General features: G+C 39.9%; 1 protein-coding gene across 1 annotated transcript in view; it reads right to left on the reverse strand.

Annotated features, from left to right (window-relative positions):
- LOC120226096 (zinc finger protein 665-like) overlaps positions 1-21,328 on the reverse strand; it is a 73,064-nt gene that overhangs the window by 21,549 nt on the left and 30,187 nt on the right. Inside the window, 1 exon segment of the mRNA XM_039224305.1 lies at positions 13,559-14,455. Coding sequence (XP_039080236.1) covers positions 13,559-14,455 — 897 coding nt within the window.

The following is a 21,328-nucleotide window of genomic DNA, read 5'->3' on the forward strand; positions in this document are numbered from 1 at the left end:
GAGGAACATATGAAGAGGTGTCAGCTGAATTTTACAAAAGGTGCAAGTGGGAAGCAGCCATTAAAAAGACTAGGTACGTGGGAAAAGACTGAATGGACTTTTGAGATGTTTAGAGGGTAGATTGTTCTGTGTTAAATCTTGATGGCGGCAGCTGTGTTGGCGAGAAAGAGATTTCAAGATGGACTTCTCCTTTTCCAACTTGAGAATATAAGAGGTTATGGAGGACCCTTTCATCAACCTTTGTACAGGAGATGAGTAGCAATTTGAAGCTGGAGTATATGAATATATTATGTTTAATAGGGGGTAGTATTGCTTTTGAAATCACTATGAAGGCAATATGGATACCATTGAATGGGGGAGAAAAAGATACTAACTCAAACATGGAACTAATTTAGGGGCATCTGGCTGGCTCCGTCAGTAGAGCATGCATCTCTTAATTTCTGGATGGTTACTTTGAGCCCTATAGTGTGTGTAAAGATTACTTAAAAATAGAAGATATTTAAAAACAAATATTTTCGGGGCACCTGGGTGTCTCAGTGGGTTGGGTGTCCAGCTTCGGTTCATGTTATGAACTCATAGCCCATGAGTTCGAGCCCCATGTCGGGCTCTGTGCTGACAGCTCAGAGTCTGGAGCCTATTTCAGATTCTGTGTCCTCCTCTCTCTATTCTTCCCGTGCTTAAACTCTGTCTCTCTCACTTTCAAAAATAGGAATATTTTTAAAAATTAAAGACATAGGTTAATATAATTCAGTTATTAAATCATAAACACTACAAGTTTTTTAAGGTACACATTTTAGTTTAGAATAACTTTAGATTTGCAGAAAATTTGTAAAGATAACACTGAAAGTCCAAAATATGTCTCACTCAGAACCCCAAATGCTACCATCTTAACATTACCATAGTTCATTTGTCACAACTAGGGAACCTACATCACTATGTCACTGTTAACTGTGACTACAGACTTTATTTATATTTCAGTGGTTTTAACACAGTCATTTTTCCCACACAGGATCCATCCAGGATTTCACATTATATGTAGTTGTCCTGTCTCCTCCACTCTCTGCTGCTCAGTAACATTTTCTCAGACTTTCCTTGTTTTTCATGACAGGGCTGAGGAATACTGGTCCCTCACAATTTAGAATGCCTCTAAAGTCAAATTTGTCAGAAGGTTTTCTTTTTCTTTTGTTTGTTTTGTTTGTTTGCTTGTTTGAGAGGAGGGAAGGGGCAGAAAGAGGAAGAGAGAGAGAATCCCAAGCAGGTTCTGTGCTGTCAGCACAGAGCACAACGTGGGGCTTGATCCCACAGTTTGAGATGATGACCTGATATGAAATCAAGAGTCAGTCGTTCAAACAATTGAGCCACTAGGCACCCTGAAGTTTTTCTCCTGGATAGACTGGGTTTATGAGAAGAAAATAACATACCATCACACAGCATACAGTCTGAGGGATTTCATGCAATTAACACGAGTTATTTTGGATGATGTTGATCAGTTAGTTAAGGTCATATTCACCAGAATCCTCCTCTGATAACATTACCATGCATGCCTTTCCACACTCTATTCTTTGGGAAACTCTAAACACAGCCCACAGTCAAGTGTGTGTGCGGGGGGAGGTTGGGGGTTGGTGCCTGAGAGTAGAGGTGGGCTGTTGAATTAAACTCCACATCCTGGAGGACTAAGTAATCCCATATATTATTTGCCATTCTTCTTATGTATCACTTCTCCCTCATTTATTTGTTTATTCAGTTGGTTTCTCATATCATTTATACTTATTTTATACTTAGTGTTATAATTCTGTGCAGTGCAATTTATTCTCTTGCTTAGGTTGTTCAGGATTTGGTCATTGGAAGCTGTGGTATAAAATACACACTCAGGGAGTGCCTGGCTGGCTCAATCAGTTAAGCATTCAGTTTCAGCTCAGGTCATGATCTCACAGCTTGTGGGTCCAAGCCCCACATTGGGCTCTGTTTTGATAGATCAGAGCCTGGAGACTCCTTCAGGTTCTGTGTCTCCCTGCCTCTCTGCCCCTCTTGCTCTTGTGTGCGTGCATGCACTCTATCTCCCCAAAATACACACATACACACACACACACACACACACACACACTCACTCACTCACCTGGTCTCTGTCTTGGGTTCCTGACTCAGAGCTTCAGAAATCTTTAAGATTTCCTGAGTGGTAGGAGTGTCTTTATTACACTAAGGAGGCAGCTCTGGGCAGGGGTTCCCCACAGAACTTCACAATGGGGGACTGGACACCTTTGAAACCCAACTACATGATTGGATGGAAACACACAGCAGCCCAACCTATGGGGAGAGGAAAGAGGCTGGCTGGGGATGGAGTTTAGTCATACGGCCAATGGTTTCATCAACCATGTCTAGGTAGTGAAGCCCTGATTCAACACCTGGAGAAGCTCCTGGGAGCTTCTTGGTGGGGGACAAAATCTGTGCTGGCAATCCTCCCAAATCTTGCTCTATAGATGCCATCATCTGGCTCTTTACTGCTATCCTTTACATTAAAATGGGAAATGACAAAACTAAATGAATTTAGGAGTGAGTTTGCTGTCTTTTATTCCAGGGAAGACAACCCTTGGTTTGGGGGAGGACAGAGCCTCACATGCAGAGAGTGGAGTGGTCTTCCTGAGGGATTTGGGGCAAGATTGAGTTTTAGAAGAGGCAGTGCAGAGACAGGGCATGATTGGCTAAGTGGTTGGGGATTTCCTTAGAAGACCAGCAGGTGCTGTGCTCTGGGGTAAGTTCAGGTAGCTGAAGCTGAGTTGGAGGACTGTGCTTGGTGTATGCTTGGTTTCCTTGCTGGGTGTTTCACATAAGAGCAGGCTGATTTAGATTTGTGATTTGGGTTGGGCCTTAGGGTGGCCTCCATTTTGATGGGTCCCGATATACAAATTAACTTTATCCACGATTGTCATACACCTAGCACTTTGCAAGTTCTTTGAGTCTTCCCAGAAAATATTGAAACAGAAGGGATTGGAGAAAGTCTTAAATTTGTAGTTGGCTGGAGATGCACAGGAGGTTTGGGAATGCCTGGCTCGTGACTGGTGTCTGAAGCGGAGGCCGTCCTGGGAAGGACTTTGCCCTTAACTTGTGGGGTCTCTACTAACACTGGATAAAGTCAGAATTACATTGAATCGCAGGACACCCAGTTGGTGTCAGAGATTTGGCAGCAGGCTGCTGGAGCTCTTTCAGGTTTGGCTATTATGTCCCTTTGATATGTCCCCCCTCTTTTTTTTTTTATTTCTTCCTTACTCTTAACATTCTGTCACTACAAGATCCTCCAGGCTCACCTTGTATCTTCCCTGCTCCCGCCATAGAATCAGCCATAACTCCAACAAACTTATTAGAGAATAGTGTTAGAAAGCAAGATGTGGGTGCTGGATGTTCTCCTTGCTTCTGGGATGTCATTGCTGTTAGACCCTGTGGGTAGACCGACCTGGGAATTACCTGTTCACACACAGATGTATAGTTTTCTCTTTGTTATTTTATTGCGTATCTACAGCTAACACTGTGCTCATACTGATGTCCCTGACTCTGATCCCGTACTTCAGGGTTCATGTTAGCCTTTCCTCCCTACTTTTCTGTACCTATCTGTATTTATCAAGTATTATGGCCTCATATGCCTTTGAAGAGTTTTGCATCTGATCCTCCATCCTCCCATGCTCTCTGCACACGACCTGTAACCCCCTCCCCCTGGCCTCATTTGGACCTTGCTGTATCACACGCTTGTAACCTTCCAACTCTGCCCCGTTCGCCTGCCCCTGGAGTGGCAATGTTCACAGCACTTCAAGATATTGCATGTGGTAAATATCATCTTTGGGGGGTTTTGCAGGCATGGAAGAAGTAAAAACGATGTGAATTGCCCCCATTTTCAGGCATCCAAGGTCAGGAGATTCCTGTATTCTTCCCACATGTGAGCACATTGTCAAGACACACATGTGCATGCAGACTGAATGTAATTATATACACGGGACTGGGAATGTGAGAGTAAGGGCAAGTGTATGTAATCGTGTGTGCTTGTATTTGATGGATGTGTGCATGAGTGTGAGTTTGCTATGGAGTGAATATATGTGAGTATATGAGTATATATGACTGTGCATTTGAGTATATGTTGCACATATGGATGTGTGTTTGCATCTATGTGTAATTTTTCTGTGTGTGTGTGTGTGTGTGTGTGTGTGTGTGTGTGTGTGTGAACTAAGGTTGTCCACCATTATGGTTCTTGTCTCTGGCTTGGATATGGGGGGTATTTGATTATGTACTTGTGTGTAGTGAAAACAAGGGACTAATTAGGATTTTCATGTCATTCCGGTGAATGTACCCCTTATGATTATGAAACAGGTTTCATTATCCCCGGTCTTAATATTTGCTCTTTAAATAAAATTGATTTTAATATGGCTACTTTGTTTTTAATAACGTTTATCTTTTGTCCAAGATTTTACTTTGTGTCCTTAATTTGTGAAGTGAATTTCTCTAGGAAATATATTGTTGTCTGTCTTTTAAAAATCCAATTGTCAGAGGCGCCTGGTTGGCTCATGTGATTATAGGTGCTAAAACTCTTGATTTCAGCTTAGGTCATGATCTCATGGCTCTTGAAATGGAGCCCAATGTTGGGCCTATGCTGACAGCACAGAGCTTGCTTGAGATTGTCTCTCTCAAAATAAAACTTTAAAAAAAAATCCAGTGACAATTTTTGCTTTTCAACGGGGTCTTTAGACTATTTCCTTTTAAAGATATTATTATATAGATTTACATTATCTTCCTATTGCTTTTATAATATCTCCATTGCTCTATTCCGTCTCTTTCTGTCTTCTTTGAAATGACTGAATTTTTACAGATGATTTTGTTTTAAATCCTTTTCTTTGGTTTACTGGTGTTAGCTATAACTATTTTTTATGTGTTTCCTTTAGGGGTTTTATCCTGTATAGCTTACCACAGTCTACCTTCACGAGAGTTTATGCTTCTTCATGTAGAGCATCCGACCCTTCTTTTCCACATGGACTTCCATCTCTCCGCTCCTGCCCTGTGCTACCATTAGTATAGCTTTCTTTAATATATGCTATACACTTATATGCTAGACTGTTAGTTTCTTAAACAGTCTGCTATATTTTACAGAGGCTTAAAAATAGGAAAGAGTTTTTATTTACTCATATAGTCACTACTTCTAGTGCTCTTAATTCCTTTGTGTAGATCAGGAGTCTGCCGCCTACAGAACATGAGCCAAGTGCAGCCACCATCTGTTTTTATACAAAGTGTAACTGGAATGCAGCCACACTCACACTTAGGTACTTTGGACCCAATAAGGATGCACAGGAAGAGTGGTAACAAAGTGTATGGCCTACAAAGAATTAAATATTTACTATATGTTCCTTACATAAAAGTTTTGCCGACCTCACACACTCTTAGCACATCTGAATTAGTATGAAATTTGGGATATGAAACATACTGAAAAGTCCATTTTGTAGTCAGATACTAAGCAGTGGTGACACAAGATTGGTCTCAACTGAAAGAGTAAGACGAGGAATAATTGCGAATTAGTAGGTCTTGTACTCATGAGGCAAACATTAAATATGAGATTTTGTTATAATTCAATTTGCAAGTATCTTATGTTAAAGAATTTTTTGATTATATTGACATTGAAAATATAACTGAGGTGTATAAGACCCACCAAATATTACTTGATACAGATTCATAAGTGGAAAAAGCAATACACCCCTGGCTGGCTACAGAGGTAGACAACAGGAAAAGTATGTATCTTAACAAGTTCTGGGATCAACTCCCTAGACAGTTTTGACAAATGACATTTACCATCTTCCCACTAATTCATTACCCCACCCTGTCACAGTGTTCTCTCCGTAGTGGTAAGGTTGCCATAAAGAAATAGGTCTGTGTTGGGGCGCCTGGGTGGCTTAGTCAGTTAAGCGTCCGACTTTCGCTTGGGTCATGATCTCGCGGTTTGTTGGTTCGAGCCCCGCGTCGGGCTCTGTGCTGACTGCCAGCTCAGAGCCTGGAGCCTGTTTCAGTCTGTGACTCCCTCTCTCTCTGACCCTCCCCTGCTCACACTGTCTCTCTCTCTCTCCTAGAGAAATTAAAAAAAAAAAAAAAAGAAATAGGTCTGTGCATTCTCCAAACAGGTCATGGTTTTAGATCTATCACGTATAATCTTAAGCACTCTGGGGAGTTTTGTTATTAAAATTTGAAAAATTTTCACTACAACGAGTCCCAAATTTTATTTTTTTATTAAATAAAGCAGTTATTACGTTAAATAGGCATAAGACTAAAGGGAGAGATAAAACAGGGAAGGGGATACGGAATTGTGAGAGAGAAAGGGAGAGAGAGACAGACAGACAATAGCCAAACAGGGATCATATATTTGAGTAAGGCCTGAAGGAAATGAATTAGAAGTCATACTGATGTCTGAAGTACTGTGTACCAAGCAAGTGTAAAAATACTGAGCCAGGACTGTGTTCAGTGTGTTAAAAAAAAAAAAATAGCAGTGGCCAGTGTACCTAGAGCCAAGTGAGATGGAGAGAGAGTAGGAGATGAAATCAGAGATGTAAGGAGGGGTGGGGCCAGCAGACTTTGTAGGGCCTTGTGGGTCACTGAAAGCATTTTCCTTTTGGAAATGAGAAGCCATGAGAGGATTTTAAACAGGAGTATCAACTTTTAAATGTCTCCAGTAGAAACTTAATGCCACATTTCACCAAGCCACACACCAATTGTGGATATTCCCGATCCACTGTAAATATGTTCCCATTCTGGCAATTTTCTGTTTCTTTCCTCCACCCATTTGCCCTTCCCCATTTGTATTTGCATGATACACTTTCAGTGGTTCTGCTGAAATATCTCATTGTGTGGGTACTTCCTGAAAACATTGTTTATATTAGGAAACCCTGTCATTCTATCATCGTACATGAACACGTTTATGGTACTTACCACTATTATATTTTATTCTTATAGACTTACCTTATAGAATATAAGCTACTTGAAAGCAAGGAATTTTGTTTCCTGCTAATATCCGTGATTAGAATAGCTGCTGACTCGTAGGATGAGTGAATGCATTTTATCTGTGCCAAGTAGAAAGTTATTGCAGTACATAAGCTCAGAGACTAATAGTTCAAATGCTCAAGTAAACATGTAATTCTATTTGTCGCACCAAATTTCTTACTCCTGTAATTTTAACTTAACATTCTGAACATCTGTCATAAACTCTCAAGCTGTATTTTGTTTTGTTCATATTGTGAGTTTTAGGTATGTGCCTTCACTCATCAGTGAAGGAATGTTTTAATAAAGCTTTGCTAAACTACAAAATGTTAAATTCAGGATCCTCTCTCAAATGCTCTATTCTACTCTCAATACAAGTATTAATCTTATTGGTCAGGCGGACAGTTCTTACCTGTGAGTGATAGACCTCCTGGAAATCAGAGGCTGAAACAACCACGTGGTTTATCATTGTCACATAACAGGAAGCCCAGAGATGCAGGGTGGGATGGTGTGGGTCCCCTGGGCAGTCCTCTGCCTGCTCCACCTCACTCAGCACTCAGCACTCTCTCTCCTTACAGCAGGATGGCCGCTGTATGACCAAGAAGAATGAATGGGGAGGGGCAAAGGCCTTTTCTTTATTAGGTTTTGTCTTATTTACATGGAAATAATCCCAGGAGGTTTTTCTCAATTAGCTACACATATCAATAATGCAATTTTGGGGGCACCTAGGTGGCTAAGTCATTTAAGCATCTGACTTTGACTCAGGTCATGATCTCACGGTTCATGTGTTTGAGCCCCATATTGGGCTCTACACTGACAGCTCAGAGCCTGGAGTCTGCTTTGGGGTCTGTGTCTCCCTCTCTCTCTGCCAATAAAGATATTGGGGGTGAGGGAGGTTGGGTGGCTCAGTCATTTGAGTGTCAAGACTCTTCATTTTGGCTCAGGCCGTGATCCCAGGGTAGTGGGATCGGGTCCTGTGTCAGCTCTGGACCAAGTGTGGAGCCTCCTTAAGATTCTCTCCTTCTCGGGGCACCTGGGTGGCTTAGTCAGTTAAGCGTCCGACTTTCGCTTGGGTCATGATCTCGCGGTTCGTGGGTTCAAGCCCCGCGTCGGGCTCTGTGCTGTCTGCCAGCTCAGAGCCTGGAGCCTGTTTCAGTCTGTGACTCCCTCTCTCTCTGACCCTCCCCTGCTCACGATGTCTCTTTCTCTCTCTCCTAGAAATAAATAAAACATTAAAAAAAAATTAAAAAAAAAAAAAGATTCTCTCCTTCTCCCTCTACCACTGTTCCCCACTTCTGTGTACACTCTCTCTCAAAAATAAATTACTTTAATTAAAATAAAATAAGGATACTGGGGAATTTCCAAATTTCATATTCATGCCTCAACAACTGAAGGTAAAAAAAAAAAAAAAAGGATGGCAAAGAAAACATTTTGCAGACCAAATTTAAATAAACCCCTTATTAATATTAAATAACAAGGCAGTCAACATAACTGTGGGATGAGACAGATTTCATCAGTGGACTTTGTTCTTTATCTGGAGAGTATAAGGTTGCATGCAACCCATGACCAGTCTGATAGGTGTTACAAATGTGTCAAAATTACTCAACTTTAGTGTCTTCTAATTTATAGATTTATTTCCTTTGAAATGTGTTACAGTTAATTTTATCTACCTGAGCCTAAAGCTAATTTGCAAAGTTTCAATACAGATATTCTAATTCTAGTGCCATCTTAAAAATCTTTTTAAAAGTTTATTTTTCCAAGCTCAGTGTGGAGCCTGACCTGGGGGCTCAGTCCCACGAACCATGAGATCATGACCTGAGACAGAATCAAGAGTTTGAAGCCTGACTGAGCCACCCAGGCACTCCCTGATTCTAGTGTCTTGGTAGAAAATTGGAAGGACTGGTTTTGAGATTCCATTCATTCCATTCTCCCTTAAAATGAGAGATCTACAAAAGGTTTGTAGTTGGGAAAATTTCTATCACTTCTGAGTTAATATTAGACTATAATTTAACAGAATAAGAATCGTGGCATGGTCTAAAAATATCTTTGGTAATTTAGCTAAACAGTAATTTATAGCCAGTGTCCACAATCATATTGTGCAGTGGGTCCTATGTGTGTATCAGGAAAGAGAAGGTAGTAGTTAGCATGAGGAAGACTGTGGTCTTTCCCAACCAAGTCAGTCAGAGTAAACATTCAGTTTTGAGTCTGACTCTACTTTTGATACCCAACTAATGATACCTGTGAAGCATCATTACAACCTCTTACTATTCAGCCCATCTGGGCAGGGAAAGCTAATAAGGGAGCTCTGGAGGCCCTTCCCTCAACAGTAGTTTTAAGTTCACAGTGTCAATGAGTACTACCACCCTGGCCCCACACACTGTGCCTCATAACAAAGGAATCCCCTCCCCTGCTTTCTCTAGCCATTTCCAGGACTTGAGAAGTCTCCCCTGCTCTCCCGAGAAAGCATCTTTATGTAATCAACATTCTCCTAACACTTGAGTGTAGGGAGTTCTCATTCTGGACATCTGACAACCTGTTTCCGTGCAGTAAGCACCAATGCAGATGAACAGAAAACGTTTTAGAGGGTAAATACGTGAGATTTCTAGTTATCAAACAAGATTCCCATTGTCCATGTTCATTCTTGACAGCAAACTCATGAACATTTATATTTTCAAATTATTTCCCTGAGCATTCCAGCGCAAAATCTAGATTGTGTTACTTTATCCTTACTTATTACGGTATCTTCTTATTTTTGGCTTCTTATGGTATCTTTACCCTAACTGCTGAAATTTTCTTTTATTTCCCAATACTTTCCATGTGCCCACTACTTTTCTTTTCTTTTTTTTAAATATTTTTTAAAATGTTTTATTTATTTCTAGGAGAGAGAGAGAGACAGACAGCCTGAGCAGGGGAGGGTCAGAGAGAGAGGGAGTCACAGACTGAAACAGGCTCCAGGCTCTGAGCTGGCAGTCAGCACAGAGCCCGACGCGGGGCTCGAACCCACAAACCGCAAGATCATGACCTAAGTGAAAGTCGGACGCTTAACTGACTAAGCCACCCAGGCGCCCCTGCCAACTACTTTTCTATTTTTCATTTAATTTAACAGTGCAACACATGGGTCTCATTTCAGCACAAAAGGCATGTAGAAATATAATCATATGGAGTGTATTCATGGATGGGGAAGCAGGTTTTAGAGGGTGAGAGTTTGACACTGCATTGCTATGGCATTTTCATTACAGCCACAAAAATAATCTGAGCTATAGTATAAAGTGTGTAACTCTCAAATTCACCTTATGAATATATATTTCCTAAACTGCACGTTTGAATCTAACATGGAAAAAAAATTGTTATGGATGACATTCAACCTAGACAGCCAAAAGATGTATTATTAATGTTCATTATGAAATGCCCCAAAGAAGTGGGATGCACATAGGCGAATAACAGTCACATGATTCATTTAGGGTTACACAAAGGCTTATATCTTAGTACTTAGATATGAGAACTAGGGTATCCTGGGGCACCTGGGTGGCCCAATTGGTTTAGTGTCAACATCAGCTCAGGTCATAATCTCACTGTTCGTAGGTCTGAGCCCTGCATCATGCTCTGTGCTGACAGCTCAGAGCCTGGAGCCTGCTTAGGATTCTCCATCTCCTTCTCTCTAGCCCTCCCCTGCTTGTGCTCTGTCTCTCCTCTCTAAAAAAATAATAAGCATTAGAGAGAGAGAGAGAGAGAGAGAGAGAGAGAGAGAAATAGGGTATTCTAAATCCAGTGGTATCAAAATGTAATTTCAGTGGTCAAATCTGAATCCTTCACAAGCATACTACTTTTGGGTTTGTTTTTGTTTTATTTTTAGAGAGGGCACAAGTAGGCAAGAGGGGCAAAGAGAGAGAGAATTTTTTTTTTTTTTACAAATAGTTTATTGTCAAATTAGTTTCTACATAACACTCAGTGCTCATCCCCAAAGTGCCCTCCTCCATGCCCATCCCCCCCTCCCCCCCACATCCATCAGTCCTCAGTTTTTGTCAGCATTCAAGAGTCTCTCATGGTTTGCCTCTCTCCCTTTCCCCCACCATTTCCGCCCTTCTTCTCCCCCTTGTTCCTCCGTCAAGTTCCTCCTAATCCTCCTATACGTGCAAACATATGATATTTGTCCTTCTCTGCCTGACTTATTTCGCTCAGCATAACACCCTCAAGGTCCATCCATGTTGCTACACATGGCCAGATTTCATTGTTTCTCATTGCCATGTAGTATTCCATGGTATAGATAAACCACATCTTCTTGATCCATTCGTCTGTTGATGGACACTTAGGCTCTTTCCATGTCTTAGCTATTGTGGAGAGTGCTGCTATGAACATTGGGGTACATGTGCTCCTATGCCTCAGCATTTCTGTATCCCTTGGGTAAATTCCTAGCAGTGCTATTGCTGGGTCATAAGGGAGTTCTATTGTTAGTTTCCTGAGGAACCTCCACACTGTTTTCCAGAGGGGCTGTACCAGTTTACATTCCCACCAACAGTGTAGGAGGGTGCCCGTTTCTCCACATCCTCGCCAGCATCTCGAGTTCTCTGATTTGCTCATTTTAGCCACTCTGACTGGCGTGAGGTGGTATCTCAGTGTGGTTTTGATTTGTATTTCCCTGATGAGGAGGGATGCTGAGCATCGTTTCATGTGTCTGTTGGCCATCTGGATGTCCTCTTTGGAGAAGTGTCTGTTCATGTCTTCTGCCCATTTCTTCACTGGGTTGTTTGTTTTTCGGGCGTGTAGTTTGGTGAGTTCCTTATAGAGTCTGGATATTAACCCTTTATCTGATATGTCATTTGCAACTATCTTTTCCCATTCTGTTGGTTGCCTATTAATTTTCTGGGTTGTTTCCTTGGCTGTGCAGAAGCTTTTAATCTTTATGAGGTCCCAACAGTTTATTTTTGCTCTTGATGAGAGAGAGAATTTTAAGAAGGATCCAAGCTCAGCAGAGAGCCCAACAGAGATTGATCACACGACCCTGAACCAAAATCAAGTCACTCAACATACCGAGCCACCCAGGCACCCATACCTTGGTTCTGCTGATTAAAATGTCCTGTATAACTTTTCAGTTTCCAAAATAAGAATAATTTTTATTCATCCATGATATACAACTATTACCTTTCAAAGAGGGAGAGACCATCATTCACCATCCATTTTCTCTACCACATATGCCATCACATGAAAATCTCATTCTCTCAATGTAATGACCTCCTCTGTTTCTTGATCAACTATCTGATAGAATAATCATTTCCTGTATTAACCCACAAAGGCTCTCAATGATACCAATGAATCCAGAGACATGCCTGTGACCACAGAAAACATGGCAATTTAGATAACAGTTTTAGATCTATTCCCTCTCACTCCCCATGCTCTTAGATTTATATTATATTGATCTTAACATTATCATCCTAGCTTTCCCAGGGTATACACATATGACTAAGCCCCACCTAAATGAAATAGGTTACCCTTACTGATGCTTTCTCTGAAAGCAGCATGGCTGACAAAAGAAACACATGTAATGAAAGTACTAGGAGTGCTAGTACTTTCTACTGATTCCAAACATGAAGTTATAAAGTCATTGATCATAATGTAGCCTCAAGAAACCTCAAATAATTGAGGGGGAAAAAGTCCTAGGGGCGCCTGGCTGGCTCAGCTCGAAGAGCATGTAACTCTTGGTCTCAGGGTTGTGAGTCTGAGCCCCATGGTGACATGTAGAGAGGAAAATAAAACCTTTAAAAAAGGTTTAAACGAAGATGATCTTTCCACAGATACACTTGTTCCATTGACACACATCATCTCCTGAGTTTTAAATAATTTTCTAATTTTCTGTGGAATTTAACACCTAAGATTGGTTGATCCTCCAAACAAAACTACTTCCCCTGAGTGTGAATTTTCTTATTGTTAGTCCACTGAGAGAACTGGCTAAACAAACAATCACCTTCATTACACGTGTAATGTTTCTGTCCAGTATGAATTCTTTGGTGTTTCCTGAGGTGAAGACCTTGACACATTTGCATGACTTCCATCTTCTGTGAATGCTTTCAAGACCACAAATTACAAAGTTGTATACTTTGTATTTTTTTTTTATCACTGGAAAATCTTTACCTCTTAATCCCATTCACCTATTTTATCCCCCTCCCCAAAGTTGTACATTTTTATAAGGCTGATCACACTCATTCCATTTGTAAGGTTTCTCTCTAGGAAGAATTGTGTTCCACAAGGTAAAATAAGCTTTGGATAAGCCTTGCCACACATTCCATTTGTGTGCTTTCTTTCAGAGATTTATATTCTGATATAAGGGGAGGTCTGAGCCCTGGTTACAAGCTTTGCCACAAATGTTAGTTTCATATGGTTCTTCTCGATGATGGAATCTCTGATGCTAAGTAATGCCTGAACACTTGCCATTTTATGTGCAAGGTTTCTTTCTCCTTTGAGTTCTTTGATGATCCCCAAAGAGATCATCAAAGAGATGAGCTTTGAAAAAAAGCACTACCATATATATTAGGTTTATACTCTTTCTTTTCATTATGTATTTTCTGATGCCTAGTAAGGTTTGCAAATTGGGTAAAAGCTTTGCCACACTCATTACATCTATAAGGTTTCTCTCCAGTATGGATTTTCTTATGCTGGGTAAGATGTGAACGTTCCGTAAAGTCTTTGCCACACTCATTACATTTGTACGGTTTCTCTCCAGTATGAGTTATCTCATGACCCGAAAGGTGTGAACGTTTGATAAAAGTCTTATCACACTTATTACATTTATAAGGTTTTTCTCCTGTATGAATTCTCTGGTGGTCAATAAGGTTTGAACTTTGGATAAAAGCCTTGTCACACACATTACATTTGTATGGTTTCTCTCCAGTATGTATTTTCTGATGTATTGTAAGATTTGAAAATTTGGTAAAGGCTTTGCCACATTCATTACATTTGTAAGGTTTCTCTCCAGTATGAGTTCTCTCATGACCCCAAAGGTTTGAACGTCTGCTAAAAGCTTTATCACATTTTCTACATTTATACGGTTTTTCTCCTGTATGGGTCCTCTGATGTTCTATAAGGTTATAGCTTTGGATAAAAGCCTTGCCACACACATCACATTTGTGTGGTTTCTCTCCAGGATGTGTATCCTGATGTCTAATGAGGTGTGAGCACTGCTTAAAAGCTTTGCCACACTCATTACATTTGTAAGGTTTCTCTCCAGTATGGATTTTCTCATGCTGACTAAGGCCTGAACGCTCAGCAAAGGCTTTGCCACAATCATTACATTTGTAAGGTTTCTCCCCAGTATGGGTCTTCTTATGTCGAGTAAGATGTGAGTGCTCCATAAAGGCTTTGCCACAGTCATTACATTTGTAAGGTCTCTGTCCAGAATGAATTCTCTCATGACTCATGAGGTTTGAGCTTTTGCTAAAAGCCTTCCCACAGTCATTACATTTGTAAGATAGTCCTCTAGTGCATGCTCTTCTGTCTTGTGCAGGTAACAAAGGATATTTAAAAATCTTCCTAGATTTATTCCAAATATTTTTGGTACTGGGAGGAATTCTTTCAAGTGGTGAGATTGAAGAACCATTGCTGACACACTTCTCAATTGGATTACATTCATACATTTTCTCCTCACTGTGAAATCTCTGCTGTTCTGCCAGGTGTGCCTGCAAACTTAATCCAATTGTATTTTCCAAGCAGTTTATGTATTGGTTTCCAGCACCACTCAGGTTATTGTCCAGTTTTAACAAATTCCTCATAAATGGCTCATCATCCATGAAATACTGGTATGTATTATTTCTCACAGAAACACTCTGCTTTTGAGGAAGAGTAACTGAGGATTGATTAAGCTGTTGATCTTTTCTACAAGTGAAATTTTTGTAATGGGTTAAAGGCACTTCTTTATAATTTGCTTTATATCCCCACTGACTTTCAAACTCATGGATATTTTCCCAGACTTCCCTGAGATCAAAATCCTTGATGTCATGACTTCCATTTCTTTCCAATATCACTAAGTGGCAAAAGTCTCCTTTATTAATGTCTTCTGTTGGTAATTCCTTGATTGGAAATCCATCAGAAGGGCTTCCTATCAAATAGAGTTGGAAGGTAAATATTTTATACTAAATTCCATAATTACACACCCAAATAATACTTTATAATGAACAAAGGAAGTTTCTCAACCATGGTCTTCAAACACTACTGTTAGATACAATGTTTTTAAGTTTTCTTTTTATAAATGCGGGGATAGTGCTTGTATTTGCACATCTTTGGGAATATGACTCTGTTATAAGTTAAAAGCCTGACTTTAGGGGTGCCTGGGTGGCTCAGTCAGTTAAGCGTCCAACTTCAGCTCAGGTTGTGATCTCACTGTTCGTGGGTTTGAGCCCCGTGTCGGGCTCTGTGCTGACAGCTCAGAGCCTGGAGTCTGTTTCAGATTCTGTGTCTTCCTCTCTCTCTGGCCCTCCCCTGCTCATCCTGACTCTCTGTCTCTCAGAAATAAATAAAACATTAAAAAAAAATTTTTATAAAAAAAATGCCCTACTTTAGAAAAAGGAACTGATTTAGCAAGAGGCATAATAGTAACTCATTCTGTAAGAACTTATACTATGGTATGATGTAACAATGGAAAACATTCAAAAGGGAGACAGTATGGTGTTACAGGACAGTATTTCCTCTAAAAATTATAAAACTAAATGTCCCATGAATTCCATTTCTAGGTATATACTCAAAAGAATTATGTAATATATACATGTTCCACTAGACATATACAAGAATTTTTTTTTAAGTTCATTTACTTAAGAGAGCAAGAGGGATCTTGCCAATGGGGAGAGGCAGGGGAAAGAGAGACAGACAGAATCCCAGACAGTCTCCACACTGTAAGCACACTGCACAATGTGTGACTTGAACTCACAAACTGTGAGATCATGACCTCAGCCAAATCCAGAGTCAGATGCTTAATCGACTGAGCTACCCAAGCACCCCAAATTAATGTATCATTATATAAAAAGCTATGGCAAATCAAGTTAATGATATTCGTGACTAAAGCAGAAACTTTAAAAACAAGTATGTTCTTAAGATATCACAAATAGTTTATAGAATGCCATAGGGCACCTGGGTGGCTCAGTCAGTTAAGTGTCCAACTTTGACTCAGCTCATGATTGCACAGTTTATAGATTCGAACCCCGCTTTGGGCTCTATGCTGACAGGTCAAAGCCTGGAGCCTGCTTCGGATTCTGTCTCTCTCTCTCTGTCTGTCCCTATCCAACTCATGCTCTCTCTCTCTCTCTCTCTCTCTCTCTCTCTCTCTCTCTCTGGAGCGTGCTTCGGATTCTGTCTCTCTCTGTCTGTCCCTACCCAACTCATGCTCTCTCTCTCTCTCTCAAAAATAAACATTTTTAAAAAAAGACATAAGTTTAATTGAGGTAAATATGTGTAACAACAATGAGATATCACTACACATTTATGAGAATGGCCAAAATCCAGAATATTAACACCAAATACTCATGAGAATGTGGAGCAATAAGAACTCTCATTCATTGCTGGTGGGAATGTTGGACACCACTTTGGAAGACAGGCTGCACTTTCTTACAAAACTAAACATACTCTTAAATATGACCTAGCAATCTCATTCTTTGGTATTTACACAAATAAGTTGAAAATTTATATCTATATAAAAACCTACACATGAAATAGAAAAATCCTAAAATTTGTATGGAACCACAAATGACCCCAAATGCCCAAAGCATCTTGAGAAAGAAGAACAAAGGAGGAGGCATCATGTTCTCTGATTTCAAACTTCCTGACTACACATCTGTGGTAATTAAAACAGTTTGATTTTAACAAAAATCTAACAGACACATAGATCAACAGAATAGAGCCCAGAAATAAACTCACACACATGGTCAATTAATTTACAACAAAGGAGATGTGACTATATGATGGGGAAAGCACAGTATCTTTAATAGAAGTTTGGGAAAACTGGACTCCCACAGGCAAAAGATTGAAATTGGACCACTTTCTGATACCATACACAAAACTTAACTCAGAATGGATTAAAGATTTAAACCTAAGACGTGAAACTATAACATTCCTATAAGATAGGGCATAATGAGCTCCTTGACACAGGTCTGGGCAATGATGCTTGTTTTTGTTGTGTTTTGTTTTATGACTTTGACACCAAAAGAAAAATCAACAAAAGCAAAAGTAAGTGGGACTACATCAAACTAAAAACTGTATGCACGGCAAAGGAAACATTTTTTTAACAACATGAATAGGCATCTTCCTGAATAGGAGAAAATATTAGCAAAGCATGTATCTGATAAGGGGCTAATAATCCAAAACATGGTGAAAAGATACTCAAATAATCTAATTTAAGAAATGGGCAGAAGATCTGAATAGACATTTTCCAATGATCTAGAGATGACCAACAAGACCATGAAAAGATGCCCAACATCATTCATCATCAGGGAAATGCAAATCAAAATCACAATGAGATATCACTTCACACCTTTTAGAATGGCAGTTATCAAAAATACAAGAAATAACAAGTGCTGGTGATAGGATGGAGAATTTGTACACTGTTGGTGGAGCCAAAATTGGTATAGCCAAGATAGCTACTGTGTGATCTATCAATTCTTCTGAATACTTAACAAAAATAGTAACTCAAGAAGATAGAAGCGTTCTGATGTTCACTGAAGCATTATTTACAATAGCTGAGATTCAGAAACAGTCTATGTGTCCACTGATGTGTGGATGAAAGGATAAAGATGTGTATATACAACACAATATTATCCAGCCATAAAAAAGAATAGAATCTTGCCGTTTGTGACAGCCATGGATGGACCCTGAGAGTATTATGCTAAGAGGAATGAGTCAAAGACCAATACAGTATGATTTCTCTTATATGTGAAATCTTAAACAAAATAACCCCTCTTATATACAGAAGCATATGGGTGGTTGCTAGAGGCAGGTAGTTGAAGAGAAAGTGGCAGAAATAGGTGACGGTAATCAAACTGTTTAAAAAAATAAAGATGGATGCCTGGCTGGCTCAGTCCATAGAACATGCAACCCTTGACCTTGGGGTTGTGAGTTCAAACCCCATGCTGGGTATAAATGAAATTCCATATACCAAGAATATAATACACATCTGTGGAATAATTCATGTTTTTCCTACAGAAAAGCTAACTAGAGATATCAGTAAGCTGTGCTTTATTTAACCTACATCTAATTTTGATTTTCACTTTTTGGAATTATCCACATCATGACTTCCTCCTAATTAATGCACAGGTACCCAACCTCAAGAAGCCAGGATAGCCCAAGAAAGAAATAGATAGGCCTTAGCTCTACTTTATTAGACAGTTATTACATTTTGTTTGTTTCCTCTCAAGGATACAAAATGAGAATGGAAAGTGAATAGGTCCTGGGTTTGCGCTACAGACACTTCAGCTCTGACCTGTATGGAATGAGAACCATGAGAGATCAGGGGAAAGACTCTGTAGGGACAGCCATCCCAGCCCCTCTCAAACCTCGAACCAGTATGGTTGGAGGGGCCAGGTAAACGTGGTATAGGTCCTAACAGTGGGAGTTTACACTCGTACACATTTGACTTACTCATTGGAATGACAGATAAGAAGTGTGTGTGGGATGCAGGAGGATTTCCTTTGACAGCTCCTAAGGAATGAACTTGCATTTTTCCACAGATCTTTCCCAAACAATTTGGGAACAATTTATTCTGTGCCCATCTGAGCTCTGACTTGTGCTCACATCCCAATACATTCCCACTTGTCTGGATGTCTCCCCATATTCACTTCACTATCCACAGTCCGGGGCTCTTTCTCTTCTTCCAAAACAGAGATGATATTCAGTTCAAGAAGAATTTCCATTTATGAAGAAAAACAGAACATGATCTGCTCTGCTCTTACAGAACACATTCCCAGCTCTTTGTTCAGCAAAGAAGAAAGGACATTCATTATATATGGGTGTAGAACATATTTCAAAAATTAGTCAACTGACTGCTTGAATGCTTAAGGATTTTTTTAGGTATGCAGAGATCTAGGTCTTTTCCAAGAACTCCTCAACAAAAAGTGCAAGGGTAAGACCACAAAGTCAGATATTTAAGAAAATTCACCATTAGCTTTCCTTTTTTCCCCCGATTTTTAATAACTTAATTGCTTCTGAGCCTTAAAGATGTCCATGAAATTTGACTTTACTAAGAATTTAAGGGTTTTTAAATCCTATTTCCCAGACTCCCAGATTGTTATTTAAATTCTAGTTAAACATACAGTGTAATATTGCTTTCAGGAGTAGAACTTACTGATTCATCACTTACATATCACACCCAGTGCTCCCCATCACCAGTTTTCTCCCTTAAGCTCTTCTGACTGCTAAGTTCTGCAACCACCTAAACAAGCAGGAATGCAGAACTTCTGAAGAAAAGGGAAGTTAGAGTCCATTTGCCACATTAGGAAGCCTTTCCATTCTCAATCAAAACAGTTGCAATCACTCCCTTAGGAACAGGGATTTGAAACTCCTGTGATCAAGTCTAGGGATCTCAACAGAAAATGCAAAGACATAGAAAGTAATTACCAGCTTCTGGAGGGACATTTTCCTCACCCAGGGAGACCAGGTTCCTGTAGGTCTCCAGCATCACATCCCTGTACAAGGCCCTCTGAGCGGGGTGCAGGCACTCCCACTCCTCCTGAGAGAACTCTATGGTCACATCCCTGAAGGTCAACCGTCCCTGAAATGAAAACACATTTCACCAAATGGACAGGGAACATGTTCTTATTTGACACAAAATTAGAGAAGCACAGATATGTAAAGACTGACTTGGCTGGAGTGAGAGTTGATTCATCTAAGATAATTCTGAGCAAGTTACACTTAACATAAAATAAGCCATTTTAAGGAACTATTCGGTTGCATTTAGTGCATTCACAATGTTGCACAAACCTCTGTCTAGACCCAAAACATTTTTATCATCCCCAAAGGAAAGACTTCACCCATTAACCAGGTGCTTCCTATTCCCCAGTCCCTAGTAACCACTAACGCTTTGTCTCTATGTATTTACCGATTTAGGATCTTTTCATGGAAGAGGAAAGATAAAAAAAAATGTGACCTTTTGTAGCTGCCTTCTTTCACTTGAATAATGTTGGGGTTCATCCATGATACAGTATGTTATGAGTGGTACACTTCCTTTCTTCTGGCTGCAGAGTATTCCATTGCAGGACTAGACTGTATTCACTCAAATACTGATGGGCATTTCATTGTTACCACCTTTGGCTAATATTAGTAAGTTGCTATGAACTTTCAAGTATAAGTGTTTGGATATCCACTTTCTTTTGGTTATATACCTAGGAGTGGAAATTACTGAGTCACATGGTTTAATTTTTTAAGAATCTGCCACTCTTTTCCACAGCAGCTACATTTTAACAGCAATGTGTCATGATTCTAATTTCTCCACCTCTTTACCAACATTTTGATGTTGTTTTACAATAGCTATCCTACTGGGTGTGAAATGATATCTCATTGTGGTTTTGACTTTGCATCTTACTAATGACTACTTTTTTTTTTTTTAATTTATTTCTAGGAGAGCGAGCGAGCGAGAGAGAGACAGCGTGAGCAGGGGAGGGTCAGAGAGAGAGGGAGTCACAGACTGAAACAGGCTCCAGGCTCTGAGCTGGCAGTCAGCACAGAGCCCGACGCGGGGCTCGAACCCACGAACCGCGAGATCATGACCTAAGCGAAAGTCGGACACTTAACCGACTAAGCCACCCAGGTGCCCCAACTAATGACTACTTTCATTGAACATCTCTTCTTGTGTTGGTTTCATTTGTATATCTTCTATGGAGAAATGTCTATTAAAACCCTTTGACTATTTTTTAAGTTGGGTTCTTTGTACTTCGGTTGTTGAGTTGTACAAATTCTTCATATATTCTAGGTTCTAGACCCTTAGTAGATATGTGATTGGGAAATTACTTCCTCCCATTTGATAGACTGATTCACTTTTGTGATAATGTCCTTTAGTGCACAAACATGATCAATTCTGATGATGACCAATTTATCTCCATTGTCTTTTTCTCTTTTGCTTTTGAGATCACATATAAAAATCCACTGCCAACCCTCAGGTCATGAATATTTACCCCTGTGTTTTCACCTAAGACTTTTATAGTTTTAGCTTTTATGTTTAGTCTTTGATTAATTCTGAATGTATTTCCTTATACAGTACAAGGTAATTTCAGTTTCATTCTCACACGGATTATCTAGTTTTTGCCTGTACCATTTAAGAAACTATTTTTTGTCCACTGTCTATTTTTGGCACACCTGTAAAAAAGGA

Source organism: Hyaena hyaena, unplaced genomic scaffold (genome assembly GCF_003009895.1).
Source record: "Hyaena hyaena isolate Hyena2069 unplaced genomic scaffold, ASM300989v1 scaffold_1584, whole genome shotgun sequence".
In the NCBI taxonomy this organism is placed as follows: domain Eukaryota; kingdom Metazoa; phylum Chordata; class Mammalia; order Carnivora; family Hyaenidae; genus Hyaena; species Hyaena hyaena.